General features: G+C 37.5%; 1 protein-coding gene across 1 annotated transcript; it reads right to left on the reverse strand.

Annotated features, from left to right (window-relative positions):
- Window positions 1-1,320: 1,320 nt before the first annotated feature.
- On the reverse strand, window positions 1,321-9,225 carry LOC121947506 (kelch repeat and BTB domain-containing protein 12-like). Its single transcript, XM_042492588.2, has 10 exons — window positions 9,067-9,225; window positions 7,333-7,555; window positions 7,021-7,202; window positions 5,699-5,831; window positions 4,814-5,047; window positions 4,363-4,721; window positions 3,292-3,565; window positions 2,404-2,551; window positions 2,118-2,315; window positions 1,321-1,709 (listed from the first exon to the last, which is right to left on the reverse strand). Exons 2-10 carry the CDS (start codon window positions 7,501-7,503, stop codon window positions 1,561-1,563), a joined length of 1,848 nt encoding a protein of 615 aa, XP_042348522.2. The 5' UTR covers window positions 7,504-7,555; window positions 9,067-9,225; the 3' UTR covers window positions 1,321-1,560.
- Window positions 9,226-15,656: the final 6,431 nt, after the last annotated feature.

Consider the following 15,656-nt stretch of genomic DNA (forward strand, 5'->3'; position numbering starts at 1 on the left):
TCATTTTGGGTTTTCTGAGGGCTCTTATTTGACCGGCTGAGCAGCAGGAGAGGGGGGGAGAAGGCATGTATGGAATGTCATGCGGGTCAGACGCTCACCCTAAATCCACCACTTCACTCGGACATGTTTGTTGATGCTTTGCCATGCGGTGAGCTCTGAGAAAATAAATCCTTGAGACTTTGAGGAAATTAGGAGGACGAGGAGACTTTGAAGTCAGAAACAAAGAGTAATGGTGGTTGGTGAGACTGCACGATTAAAGTCATTTATTTTATTTAAAATCCACATGATAAAGATAAAAAGCTGGTTATCTAGGAAAGACTCAACTGATGTCAATTTATTACCCCCATATTATAAAGACCATGGAAAAAGTGATCATGGGATTCAGGCATGGGCAGATTATAAAACAATAGGCTCCTGGGCATAGATATGAAAAAAGCCCCATCACCTCTTCTTGCTCTTCTGCCTTAGCCCGATTCATTGAAAAATGCATAGACATCACGTCAAAAAAGACTGTATTCGGTATAATTGTCTATTATTGGTTTGTATATTATAAAATGCTCCTTGTATAATATATATTTTGTTCTGTGGACGTATTAGAAAAGGCTTTGTATTTTTTTTTTTTTGTATTGTATATTGTATATGTTATCATCAGTGTCTTATAAGCCTGTGTGGGCTGGGCACAAGTAAGTTCATGACACTTAAATAAACTAATCAATCATTTACACATGCCTGTTCAAGGCAGGAATCTCATGCCTATGCTGCCTTGCTGTTTTATTTATTTAACCCTTATTTCTTTCAACCATGACCACAGTCCTTCCCTACTCATATTCGAGTCGTTGAAATGGCCTTCACTATACCAAACCTTAGCCATAGCTACGGTAGATGAGAAAACATTTGTGTGATCTTATATGAGTCATTTTCAGATAAACTAAATTTCCTGTTTAGGTGTGAAGATTTATTGATAGTTACATTTTAGATACATTATGAATTGAAAATGGCAAATCTCTTTGCAGATACTTTACACCTGAGTTTAAAAGGTCGAAGGATAATATTGGTATTTTCAGCCTCAATCCTATTTTCCTGTGTTTTTTTGACTAGATGAGTAATGGAAAACTACTTTTAAAATTGGTCCATTATCAAATGAGAGCTCTGCAGATGGCATCAGAGAAGCCGGATTTTAGGACATTTCCCGGATTTTAGGACATTTGGTGGATTTTGAGATGTTTACAGGATTTCAGGTTATTTCTAGGATTTAAGGACAATAGGGCCTTAGTTAGGACCTCTATTAGGGGATGCATACTAAAAGTACAAAAACAATTCCCAGTGTGAATCACTTTATTTTTATTGTGAATTAGAAAGTGGTTGGGGCCATAAATTCAGTATCACTCACCTAGATTAACACTCAGTCATTTCAGACATATATTGACCTTGCTGTTGATACGTGTGAAGTCCAAGAAACAAGCCTGGTGTAATAAACCTGTATGAAATTAAAAGGATAGAAGCTCATTTCCCACCCATCCTGGCTCCAAGCATTGTTTTTCAGAGTCAGGAGGAGATGAATTAGGGTGTGAAGAGGTCACGAGGATTGAGGTTAGCCACCAGACAGACGTCATAGCTGTCATGCACGGCTGCATGTCTTTCCACCACCGTCCACACATTGTCTGCAGGGTCCATTTCCAAAATCTCCTTGGTGATGATCTCATGACGGCCTGCAGTCATGAGATAAAGTATGCAAGTTATGGCTGACCAAAATCTAATTTCCCCACAGATACTGCCTCATCAGTTAGCTGGCATTCCCTAACTCTGATGCAGACCCAAAGTGTGTCTTATTTTTGTGTATATATGTGTGTGTGTGTGTGTGTGTGAAAAATGTCCAGAAAGGTATATTTACAATTATAACAATTTTGTATTTTAAATTATATTACAGAAAAAATATGACATATTTTTTGCTATTGTTTTGGCCATGTTTTATTAAATCGCTTGGTGCCTTCCGCCTATGTTTTTGAATGAAATCAAACCAATTTGCAGGTTTCAAAAGGTTCAAATTGTTAGGGGAAAATTTTGTAAGAGACCATGCTAAACATGCAAAATAACACGACAGGCATTCACTAACTGACCAGCCCCCTTGTAGTATCCACAGAGGTAGAGCTTGCCCTCCACTGCTCCTACATTGGAGGCGTTGGTTCGGAGGCTGAGTAAAGAAGTGGGCAGGGTCGGCCCCGCCCTCCAGGTGTCTGTGTCTGGGTTATAGATCTCCACAGAGCTCAGACAGCGACGTGATTGTCCACAGTCCTCTCCATCACATCCTATACCACCTGAAAAACACACAAATACATTATTTGGCACAATTCTTTCTCATATAGAACAATAGGAATACAGTTGCAGTCTGTCTCATAGTCTGACCTAGTATGTAGATTTCTCCATTGAGTACAGCCGTGCCACAACGGTACCTGGAGTACTTCATTCTGGCACGCTCAGTCCACCTGTCCTTGCCAGGGTCAAACTGAAACACGCGGTTACTCAGTTTGTCAGGCTCATCATCTGGCAGGTGCTGAGGGAGGAGAAGAAAGAGATGGACAGGAGGAGAGAGAAAAAGATGAGAAAATGAGGTGAGAGATAAGTTGCAGCAGAGGAGAAACAGTGAAGGACTGAGAGGGCAAAAGTTAAAATCTTTCACCATCTAACTTAAATCACTGAGACCGTTTAAAGCATCTGTATGCAAGATTTTTTGTTTGATAAAAATCAATATAATGCGTTCACTGGTGTGGCAATAATAAAAACGCTATAATTGGAGTACTGTTCTATTTTGACTGCTTTGTTTGATCATAAATTTTGATTTTGTATGTTGTTTAAACTGGTTTTGTATTTAGCAATTAAACTAAAAGAGAAGTTGCTGACATATATAGCTGTTGATTTTGAGGAAGGACACAGCACAATTCTCCCCTCATTATTAGAACATGTATTTGTCTCCTCCAATAAAAACATAAAATTCTCTGAATATTGCAACATTTTCGTGAAAATATTTTAACTGCATCCGTGACTTATGAGAGACTACAAATATGTTTTGAATGCACCGAAAATTTGAAACATGAGCAGAAATTTTGCTGAAATACGTTTGAAATTGGTGCTACATGACCAGAGAAAAAGGAGTTACTGTTGGACGCCATCAATTTTAGTAAGCGGGTGAAAAAAAGGTTTAAGGCCTTTAAATGATTAAGCCTTATTATTACCCATGAGGAAAGTCTGTTTTTAGGTTGTACTGACATGCAAAGTATTGACATGTTTGTGTACCTGTGGTGTCCAGCCCCCCAGCACATAGAGATGCTCTTTCAGGCTGACGGTGCAGTGGCACGCTAAGGGGAGAGGCAGAGGCGCGAAGCTGAGCCAGCTGCCTCCTCTCTTCAGCGACCATCTCTCCACGCTGTCTGTGATGATGTAGTGATTACGCACTTTCATCTGTCCTCCTATCATATACAAGGAATCACCCAGCAGCCCTAAAGCATACATGTCCCTATGTGCTGCGGAGCACAGCTCCACCCAACTGTTCTCCTCCGAATTATCATACCTGGAACATAAACAGGCATTTTAGATATGTTTTTCAGCACAGTGATATTTCAGATGAAAGGATTCCTCATAAGCAGTGTTGGATGAAGTATTCAGATCCTTTGTGTAAGTAAAAGTACTAATCCCATCCCTGTGAAAATACTCTGTTACAAGTAAAAGTCCTGCATTGAAAATTTTACTTAAGTAAAAGTATGTAGGTATAATTAGGAAAATGTACTTTCAGTATATTCACTTTCAGTACCCAATGAAGGAAAAAAAACAGCAACAAAAAAATGCCGGCATCCAACAACTCAAAATTATTTTTTCCATTCTACTTAAAAGGAGAATATATCCAAAAAAGTAGAAAAAAAATAAAATAAAAAAACACAGAAAAGTCCAAAATAGAAAACTAGAATAAAACACCCCAAAAATCAAAATTATATAAAAAAAAAAACTTCTACATAGAAAAATTCTTAAATGTTTATCAAATAATTGGAAATTCATTTTCTGTGAATTAACTGATTGATTGATTAATTAAACTGTTTAAAAAACTGTTTGGTAATCTGATTTATAACAAAACATCATATTTTACAAATTCCTCTGATGCTTGTTAAGCAAGTGTTAATCTGTAAAGTAACTAAAACTTTCAGATAAATGTAGTGAAGTAAAAAGTACAATATTTCCCTCTGAAATGTGGTGGAGAAAAAGTAAAGAGTGACATAAAAAGAGAAAATACTCAAGTTAAACACAAGTACCTCAAATTGGATTAAATGTACATAATTACATTCCACCGCTGCTCATAAGTGATCACACACTCACCTGTAGATATCCATCCTCTTCATCCTGTGTTGGTCTTCTGCCTCCACGGCTACCACGATGTTGTTGTCTCGTGTCACTGCCCCAGCTGTGATCTGGCCCATACCTCCACAGCCCCTTAGTGGAGAAGGGATGTAGTAAGTCTTTCTACCATGGGGGGCAAAACAAAAACTGAGGTCAGCACGTCCTCCACGGCGGGCAGGAACTCCCTCCTTGTTCACCCCACCCAAGCAGAGCAGCAGGTCAGCGGTCTCCATGCCGTAACGAAGAGCCGGCCGAGGTGGAGCTGACGTCTGACAGAGACCAGAGGTCTGCAGAGCAGCATCTATCATCCCAAAGCACTCAGCATCCCTCAGCAAAACCTGCAAGAGTAATGTTTTGGCATGGGAGTCTGACAACCCAACAATCCTTTTTATAAATCTGTATAAGAAGTCTTGTCCTTTTCCACTCTCACCGGGTTTCTCCGCCTGGCTTTACGGAGGAATCCAGGGTCCACAAGTTCCAGCCGGACTCGTCTGAGTAACTCCGCAGCCTGGGCTTCACTCCTCGAGTCCCCCCTTCGCCTCTCCACCCAACGCAGCACCAGCTCCAGCACAACCTCCTCCTGCGATATGTTGAGGTCATCCGAACCCAGCAGATCCCCAAGACTTTTGGCATCCAGCTCCAGCACTTCCTCTTCCTCGCAAACCTAGAAAAAGCACAGAAACCAAAGGGGAGTGAACAATGGCAAAGAAAGTTAAAAGCTACCAAAGCAATATATTCCCAAAACATGTCAACCCCTGTGCAACAAAGGGCAGGTGATTTCTGCCACCTATCAACATCATTATAAAGCTGAAAAACAAGTGAGAGTGTGAGAAGAAAGTAAATGTTTTGCAGGTTTTTTGTGACAAAAAACACCACCCAAAAGTTTAGTGGAGCAACAGATCACCTATGCTGAGCCTTGTAAGCTGTAGCTGCTGATATTTTTAAGAACGTTTTATAATTGCACACAGCACTGAATGAGATGGATAATCTGTGAAATTAAAAAAGAAAAAATCCTCCCCTTACTGCATGTGAGCCAAGGAGTGTGACGCAGCTGTCAATCATGTTAGTCACTGCTTGTGAACTGTGGTCAAACTGTTACTGCATTGCTCTTTTCTCACCTCACCTTTGAGTGCACTGTTTAGCTGCCAAATGAGAAAGTTTGATCTAGCTGGTCCTTCTTTTTGGCTAGAGTGTTTCCAACTTTGCAGCCAGGTCAAAAACTTTTCTTTGCAGTTACTCAGATCTTGGTGCAAGGAATAATTACTTATGGTTCTCATCAAGAGTTAATACGAAGTACTTAAAATGAATGTCCTACCTGTGCAAAGTGTTGGCAGAGGTATCTCAAGGCACAGTCGGCCAGACCAGTGGCCCCGAGGTTTCTGGCCCAGTGGTACAGACCCACACAGTTGGAAGGGTCCATCCGAGCCTCCATGTGGCTCTGACATAACCTGAAGCAATAACAGTAAGAACAAAATAGTTCACACATACTTATGTCACAATTCTCTTTGCTATTAAATCATCTTACTATTGTACTTCATTATGTACTTTGTTTTTAAAATTACCTTGATGCCCCCTTATGTTCTTTGATGCTTTAACATCCTGCTTCACGTCCCGCTTTGGTAGATCTCACTCTGAGTCACTTTATCTTAATGAAAAATGTGTTGAACCTTACTCAACCTGATTAAACCATTGCTACTATTTGGTTTAGATATGTGATGCTAAAAAAGTCCACTGGATGTCACTGTGTATTTTAAAAGTCTGCCTTTTCAGTTCGCCCTCTACAGGAACAAAAAAAGATCCACACAAGACATGAGGGTTTTGTGTGATAGAATATTCAAAGGTAGGCATATTAATTCAGCTTGTTATAGTTTGAGAGTTTTGAACATATATGTGTGACTTTATACAAAAAAATAAAAGTAGGGTAGGAGTAAAATACTAGTAATTAATAAAAAAATGCTTTACCAAATGGTTGATATGTTTTTTATGGTAATGGTGGTGAAGATAAACTAATGAAATAAAAAATTACTGTTTGCTAAGATAGAAATGAACTTCAGATTATTTTTTGATTTCAAATAGTACATCTAATGTTAAGCAGTATACATATGGTGAAATAATTTCTTAAGTATCGTATTTCTAAAGTCTAAAGCCATGTTTTACCAAATGGTTGAGTTTCCCTTTATGATGACAATAGCAATGTAAAGATCATAAATTTACTTTTTCCCCCTGAAATATAGAATGATAAATATTTACTGTTATTAATACCACATTTTTTAAATGTTTTTTCATACAGGTTTGAAATTTTCAAAGCAGTGTTAATAGAACATAAAAGTCAGATAATATTAGTAAAGTTATACCACTAATCACCTGGTCACAAATTGTTATATTTTGGAAAACATATTACAAGCATTATAACAGTAAATAAATTTTCCTTCCTCTTTTTTGGGCATCTCAAATGTTTGGCAGAGGCCTATATTCAAAAAACGATGGGGTCTATTGAAAAAAAAAAGTTTATAATTATAGCCCCAAGGGTATAAGATATGCAAAGAATTGTTTTTTTCTTAGGGGGACTTTAAAAGTTGAATATAGCTGAATATGTTAGTTTATTGGGTTTAATGACTTCCCAGTGTGTTTTCCCACCTGAAGGCTCCGTCTACATGGAGCAGGAAGGCTGCAGCAGCCACTCCCTGGATGTTGTCGTTGGAGAGAGGGAGTTCAGCTCGGTACATGTAGTTCAGTAGCAGCTCCAGGCTCTGAGCAGGTGTGTCTCTCAGAGGCACCTCTCCTCCCCGGGTCTCCTTTAGACCACATGTAAACATGGCCTGGACACAGTGATTAAGAATTAAAGTCTCATCATACAATTAAAACAGTTCTGCAAACCACTTATTGCATTATTTTGTATTTTTCTGTAACAGCACAATAATTTTCAATAACTGTGAATGGCATCTTGACCTGGAAGTATGGGCTGAACGCAGACAGCACCACCTTGTGGCAAGCAAAGGGAATCCCGTCTGCCAACAGCACCACATCAGTGAGCTCCTCAGCTGCTCTCATCCTCTGCAGCTGCCTGAGCAGAAGTGAACCATGCTCTGCCTGAGCAGAGTCCAGCACTGGATCATCCATAAACTCTTGCTCTGGATGTCTGTCCCACTTTTGTCCACATAGAAAGACAGACCTGGTGCCAGAAAAAAATAGAGAAAGTTAAAAGGGAGTTTGATTTATACTCAACATCTTACTTTGTTTGTGACCATCCCAAGCCACACCTGTGTAGTAATGATGCTGTTTAATCAACATCCTGATATGCCACACCTGTCAGGAGGATGGGCTTACCATGGATGCTGACTAACACAGATTTTAACAAATTTGCAACTGAAATTTTGAGAGAAATGTGTCTTTTGAGTGCATAAAGAACATAAACCTGTGAAAAATGGGAAAAGAACAAAAGTGCTGCTTTTAAAGTTTTGTTCAGTGTAATTCATCGCCTCTTGTTTTGTTTTTAAAATTGAGTTGGCTTGTTCGCAGTAAATGTTTTATTTCTCCAATCAGTGTGTTCAAATGAAATCTGAAGAACAATGAATCGCCAAACACATGTACAAATCGAATCATATCACATTAAAATAGGATTGTTATGAAATGCAAAGAGTTAACTGAACTTGTATAAGTCCATGCACATCAGATGACTGGTGGGCTGGCAGTAGTTCAGTCCATAGGGACTTAGTTTGGGAACAGAAGGGTCTTTGGTTCAAGTCCCAGTATAAACCAAGTATGCAATGTGGACTGGCTGCTGGCTAGCTGTCAGTTTGCCCTTGAGCACAGCACAAAACCCCCGACTGATTGCTTCGGTATCCCTAGTACATGTAATAACAACAGAGCAAAAATGAATTGAATCGCTCCTCAGAAATTAATGAAGTAGGTTTTCCTCTTCTATCTTATATTAACTGACACAACAACAAACCAAATTATGTGATTGACATTTATATTGGCATAGTTTTCAACTAGTCTACAGGAGCAAAAATGAATTCCTGATCTTTTTATTTATTTATTTTGTGTCCCACCCCAAGATTTTCAGTGGCCCTGTTTGGCCACCTCTACGACAATTTTCACTGCAAACACCAGGTCTCCATTTGAAAACTGCTTTGTAATCTTTGTGTGGTTTGTAACTTGAGCTCAAACAATAGCTGCAATTTCAAATTTAAAAAAAGGGAATCAACTGGCTTGATTGAAATTCTACATAAAGAGAAAAACATTTTCCAAAGTGAAGTTAGGAGGCTGAATTTACTTAACAGCAAAGTGGATCTATGTTGTAACTGCAGGGTGTTTTGCTTTTATACATTTACTGCTACTGATGTTCATTTTATTGTCAAAACAATAAAGGCATAAAACATTATAGGGACACTTGGTCGTTCCTACTCAGCACAAACATCAGATGGGGGCCTCTCAGATGGCGTTTGACTGGAAAGGTACTGAACAGCTTGTAGAGGCCTTTCTTCTCCATGTTGACCAGTATCTTTAACTGGTTCCACCAGCAGCTAGCCAACAAACTCACACACTTACAGAGGCCATAATGACACCGACAGTGTGTGTGCTAAACATACACACCACACACCACGCAGACATGCACAGTCAGTTCAGAGTATGAGCAGTAGCATGTTAGCATGACTGATATGCAGAAAAGAGCGATCGTACCAGTGGTGTCCCCGAGGCTACCCAGCGCCAGAATTCAGATGTATCTGAACTGAGATAACAGCAGCTTTGATATTTTAAACTACTCTACACAGACTGTGTTTTTGTTTGCTGGTAGGTCTGTCTTGTGTTCTGTGCTAGCTGCTGGCTGTGAGTAAGGCCAATAGCATGCTCACTGGTAAAAAGGTTTAAAATAGACCAGTGAATGCTACTGGTGCTGTTCAGGTTTCTACTTGTAGAAGTGGCTGGGCAAATACTCTGCAAGTCCTCTGTACTTTTTAAGTGTGGATTTCACCTAGAAACTGCAAGTATCAGAGGCATAACATTTACAGGTTGTTGATATGTGTTGGGAAAATAATAAAACATAAACTTATACAGCCCATTTTGATCTCTGTAGTTGATTTTGCCATTCTTGACAACTGTGTTGCACTCTTTTAAATTTTAATTAAATCATAACAGGGTCCTAATTATTATTATTATTATTATTATTATTATTATTATTATTATTATTATTATTATTATTATTATTCTCATTAAAGACAGAGAAAGGTCCATAGAGTACTACATAAAAACAGATTATTGTCTATGTACAAAAATTCAATACAATATATACAAAAGAAAAACAAAGGAACTATAAATATTTATGCAAGTTTATATTAAAAGACTGTTCCAGTCTTTTTCAAAATAACCTTACGTCTGTAAAACACCTCATACTTTTTTTCTTCCTTGTGCAACAAAAGCGCATTTTTAAGAAAAACATTATGGTTTGGTTCAGTATTCAAACAGGAAGCAAACACCAGGTTACTGAGATTTGTTGGACACAACCACCAGTGCTCTTGCCTGTCCTATAGGGACTTTCCAGCTCCATATTTATTTTAGCGTTGATATTCGACAAGTTGGGAAAGCGAATGGACTGTACAACGCTGTATCCAATTCTCTTTATACATTTGTTTTCAAAACAGGAGTCCAAAAACATTTTTTTTACTGTTCATGTTTCAAACACACCTGAAATTACAACATGCTTGAAAGCAGATTTTATGATTACACAGTACTGAACGTGACATGTCATTTTATAGACTGTGTGGCAGGTCTAATAGCCTGCAGGTGATAGGTGATATGTCTGCTTCCTTATTGGAGGACACATTAATGTCTCTACAGTGTCATTTCAGGATAATTGCTTTTTTTCCATGCACAGTTGAGCATACTATATGACATAACAGCATGAGTAAAACAACATGGTTGTTACAGTCAGTGCAGATTAATCAGTGACGCTTGATCAGGATGTGTGTATGAGAACTCGCCTCAACATGTAAAACGTGCTTGCTCACATGTTTCAGGGACAGTGTTGTCACGCTGCAGGCTCTGATCCCACCTCTTCATCATGACCTTTGGCCTCGTGCAGGGAGGCCTCAGTGTACAGTATTCTGCTTTCACTGATGAAGTGAAAAATGGCTACATCTCTGATTCAACTTTAAATTTTATAGGGATTTTAACACTCCAAGTATCAAAGTATCTGTTCTTTCTTTAGCTTTTTCTCAATTTTATATATTTTATTTTTTATGTTATGAGCATAATTTGCCAGGTCAGTGTAGTTCTAAGACTGTTGCTCTGTTGGTCAACACCACTTTTGTCCAGGCTGGAATATTTAAAAAATAACTCATGATACCCAGAAGATGAATCCTGCTGGCTTTGTTGGTCCCCAGACTTTTATCTCTAACACCATCATGAAGTTGATATTTGTGGTTTAAAATTATCTTCATAACTATTGAATGAATTACTACTAAAGTTTGTACAAACATTCATGTTCCCCTCAGAATGATTTGTGATAACTTTGAGGATGCTGTGACTTTTCTTATCCTTTTTCTTGTTCTTGTTCTTGTTCTTCTTGTTCTTCTTCTTATTATTATTATTACTATTATTATTATCATTATCCAATACATGAGTTTATGACCACACACTTGCAGTATACATGACCAGCCTCAGCTGACACAGGTGCGGACTCTTCCAGCCACCTCTCTGTAAACTCTTCCAAATTTGCACTAAATGTATGCTCTTTTGTCTATTTTGCCAGTCTTGACATGTAAACATGTAAAGAAATGATAAACAATGGCTCCCGGGTTGTTTTAAGGGAAAAACAGATATAAACTGAGGTTTTGCGGAAGTGATTTTATATACAGAAAGATTCTAAATAGACATTTATGTCTGTATTGATTGTTTTTCTCCCATATTCACACATTCTTAAATTGTTTCACCTTCTTTTTGTTCTTTTTTTGGATGCATCTGGAAATAACTTTAACAAGCATGGAAAAAAAGGTTTATTTTCTGTGGTATTGTTATCTACTGTGAATTTGGACTCTGTGACGCTTCATATGGCCCCATTGTTTTTTCCAGCTAATACCTCCCAGTTCTTCTCTCCTGAAGTATCTTTTTTCTTTTGGAGAAGAAGAAGAAAATCTTAAAGTGAACGTGAAAAATTATTGTGTTACAGTGTGTTTAAGCTGATATAACTCAATGACAGAAGCATTTACAGTGATTCTGACTGTTTGGTGGAAAAACTTCCGTTTTATCTTTCAAATAAGCCCATGCATGTACGTGTAGTAAAAAGGGGATAAGGACTGCAGTCAGTGTACTTTAGGTAAGTCTGGATAGGTGTTTTGGGTGAATTTAGGTGAATTTTACTGGAGTTTAAGAAAAGGTGATGTAACAAAGTGGTAAACATGTCAACTTTTTTTTGGAAAATGTTGTGTCAAATTCAGAATGAGAGTATATGAGAGTATATTTACTCTTATTAAATTTTATAAAAAACAATAACATTTATCAGTTCAGACATTAAATATCTGGTCTTTTGGCTGTATTCAATTGAATATATGTTGAAGGATATCTGCAGATCATTGTACTCTGTTTTTATTTACATTTTACCCAGCCTCCAAATTTTGGGGGTGATTGGGGATGTAAATATGCACAAATTAAAGTAACATTCAGAATATATCTTAAGGGAAAAAAACTAACTTTGTTTTTCTGGCGACCAAGAAATCTCTAACCTTCACCAGGTTAACAAACACCTCACCTCCTAATCCCAGCAGTTAAATGATTTACTTACACAAAAAGTGGTCAACACAATACTTTTTGGTTCAGCAATTACAAGATAACAGTGACTTTATTTTTTTATACATATTTCTCTTTGTTCAGATCACCTATTCTGTCATGTAGGCTTCCTTCATTATATTTTTGTGCTTTCTAGCTTACGTAGGTGTTATCAAAACAATAATAAACCTGTAGTGAGACCTGGACTCTCTGCTCTACCCTGAAAGATAATTATGAGTTTCACACTGTGGCCTCTCTTTCCCCTTTAGTGTTGTTATCTCTTTCTACTTCAAAAAAGCTAATGTTTGTTTTGGGTTGGTCACACTACTTTCTGTCTGTGCTATTCAGCCCTAAGCCCTCCAGTTGTTTCCAAAGATGAAAGAAAAGCAAAGTAATTCTCTTATACAGATGTGCTTCTCATAGAAGATTGAATAGTGCATTTAATGGAGACAATTTTCAGTGGCGGCTTAAGACACATTTGGTGCTCCAGTGAGTAATTACAATTGCCACAAAATGCATCAGTGCAGATTTCAGGGGGCGACACAGGGCACATGTCCCCCTCAATATTTACATTATGAGCATATGTCCCTCCAAAAAAACATATGAAAATAGAAGAAGAAAAAGAAAACTGTATATATATATATATATATATATATATATATATATATATATATATATATATATATATATATATATATATATATATATATATATATATATATATATTACTAAACTAAACTAAACTGAAACAAAAAAGGCACAAATTGGGGCATAAAAATGTACCACAATGCAGGAAATTAAACAATGATGATGAAAATTTCCATCCATGTGTATTTGCCAATACTGAAAAGAAAGCTATGCCCTTGCGGGGGTGAAATCCAGTAAATACACATATTTCTGTTTAAACATTTATAGTCTTGGTGAAACCTAACCCTGTCAGCTCTTTTCAATAGTTTGACGGATTTCACTAAAACTTGTTCCATCTTTAATTAAAAATTAAACACGTATGATCTTATTTTGTATAATCTGTAAATGATCTGACATGAGAGTGAGGTTGGAGGATGTTCTCGCAATTCATGCTAGTTATCCTGTCAGCTATGCTTCGTCATCAAGATGTTCCTGAGTTTAGACAGCACACTTCTACATAGGCATTACAGGGAGCCGGGGTTAATATGTGCAAGAACGCTTCCTGATATGTCCAGCACTCTTCCATGACTGTTAGTCATTTTTGTTACAACAGGGAGAGCTTCTCCTGTGAGCCATTTGTTCCTTTATTTAAATGTGCATTTTGAAAGTGGTCATTCAATGAAACATTAATACTGGGAAAATAACTTCATTAACATATAGTAATTAAAGAACAAAAAAGAAATTGTGCACAGTGTTGCTGCAGGAGTGAATCACTTCTAATTCTGGCTTTTGTAATATTATTTACAACTAATGAAAACGGTATAAATCACCAGCTGCTCTACTTCATCCAAGGCTATAATAAAACAAAATACAACTACACAGCTTTATCTCCCAGTGTCTGACATGGACAATTTGTTTCAACTTCAACCACACCTCGCCAGTAAAAGCATAAATGAAACATAAAACACTGAGGACAACATGTTACATGTAAAACATTAATGATATCCCAAAGATGTGTCCTGCCAGGTACTTAACCACTGTGCCAAGTGCAGGGTGTAATCTACAGAGGTGTGAAGACACAAATTTGATGAGTTGAGACTCTATGTGACCAAATAAAAAAATTATGATCCTTAAAAAGTATGTCACAATTCAATTCATTTTCCATAACTGCCTGAGTCAGGTGACCCTGCGCTAAGCCCTGCCTCTTTGTGATGGAGCCCAAAATGTAACTAACTGCACACCTTGAGGAAATATTCTCAAAATTTTGGCAAAATGACAAAGGTGATTTCAGAGAGAATCAGACAGAAGGGTCTACAATAAGCATTTTAGGGATCCAGGATGTCAAACTCATTTGGCAGCGAAAGCAGGTTAAAAAGATACAGATATAAATGTAAGCTAAAGGCTAAGCCTTAAGGCTACAGATCAGTGTAAAAGTCAGCCTCCGTATTACTGGTGATCAAGGCAAAAGACAATGAATGTGAAGGGAGAACCTGCAGATTTGGTTTGACATTTGAAGTTGAACAAAAACAGTAAGTCAAGGCCAATATTAACATAGTTAACAAGCCTATGTTATCTCACCCAAAGGCAGTGAGACAATGGGCCCCTGGGCACAGACATGCACAATGTTCCAACACCTGTCCAATACAGGAACAAGGCACACAGACTTGGTGGTGGTTTTGCCACTTTTTTGTTATTGTCTTGCATGCTTTTGTAGTTATTATGCATCATTCTGTGGTTTAGTGTCTCTGTGGTAATTTTGTTTTACCTTGTTTTGTGTCAATTTGTAGTCTTTAATGTCTTGTTGTAATTCCTTTGCATCTCTTAATGGTAATTTTATGTCTCTGCCCGGTCAGTGCATGTTAGGACAGACTGGCATTACTCACTGGCCCAGAGGGCCCTGTTACACTTGGGCCCCTGAGACTGTGCCTAGTAGGCCTGTTCAGTCATCCATCCCTGAGCTTAAAAAGCAAAGTTATTTTATAACAGACATTACAAAATGTAATTATTATTTTTTTTTTAATTGATCATATTATAATGCTGTTGTGGGAAATGGCATTACAGTTGGTGATGTCAGTCATCATGACCTGTTTAGGACTTGAATCTCAAACTTAACTACTTGAGACTTGAGTGCAAAGATTTGAGACTTACTTGTGATTTTCAAAAAAATGACTAAATTTCATCTCTGGCATTATATGAAAACAGGTATGCAAGAAAATGGAAGAAAAATCTACAACATCAATTTTAATGTTAGAAATGTAGTAGAAAGACTTTTATTAAGAACCAACAGTTTGCTCCCACATGGCAGCATTAGTTTATCCTGCTTGTCTCAAATGTTCATCACCTCTGTGTCCTCATTTGAGTGTATGTGCTGCTCCTTTTCACACAGACTGAATAACAAGATAAACCTCAAAATCAATACTGAGAGTAATTTTGACAAAGACCCGATTAAACGTTAACCAGCACTACATAAACATCAAATAGATTATTTGAACAAGTGCTGTGAGGAGTGTGACTGATGAATTTGCATTATAGGGTCACCTGGTTCACAGGTAAATTGGCTTTTATTTAACAAGTGTTGAAGCCCGTGATATATTGGGCACTTTTTGAATATAGAACATATGATGAAAGACATATAAACATATTGTGTATGAATCTCTATTTGTATGGTTTGAGTTTGTTCATGAGAAAGTGCTGAACAGCTGGTTTCACCTCTTTATAATAAAATATGGTCCTTGATTTTATTTAGTAATGACACTTAACATGGTTGGTGTGGGAGAAAGTGACTGTACATGTTATATAGGCAGCAATAATAATTTAACCTGGGGTGGATACATTCCCCGAATTTTCAGTATATTAATAAAAACTATAAAGAAAAAAAATGC

Source organism: Plectropomus leopardus, chromosome 9 (assembly GCF_026936395.1).
Source record: "Plectropomus leopardus strain MGB_pleo_1.0 chromosome 9, ASM2693639v1, whole genome shotgun sequence".
NCBI lineage: Eukaryota > Metazoa > Chordata > Actinopteri > Perciformes > Serranidae > Plectropomus > Plectropomus leopardus.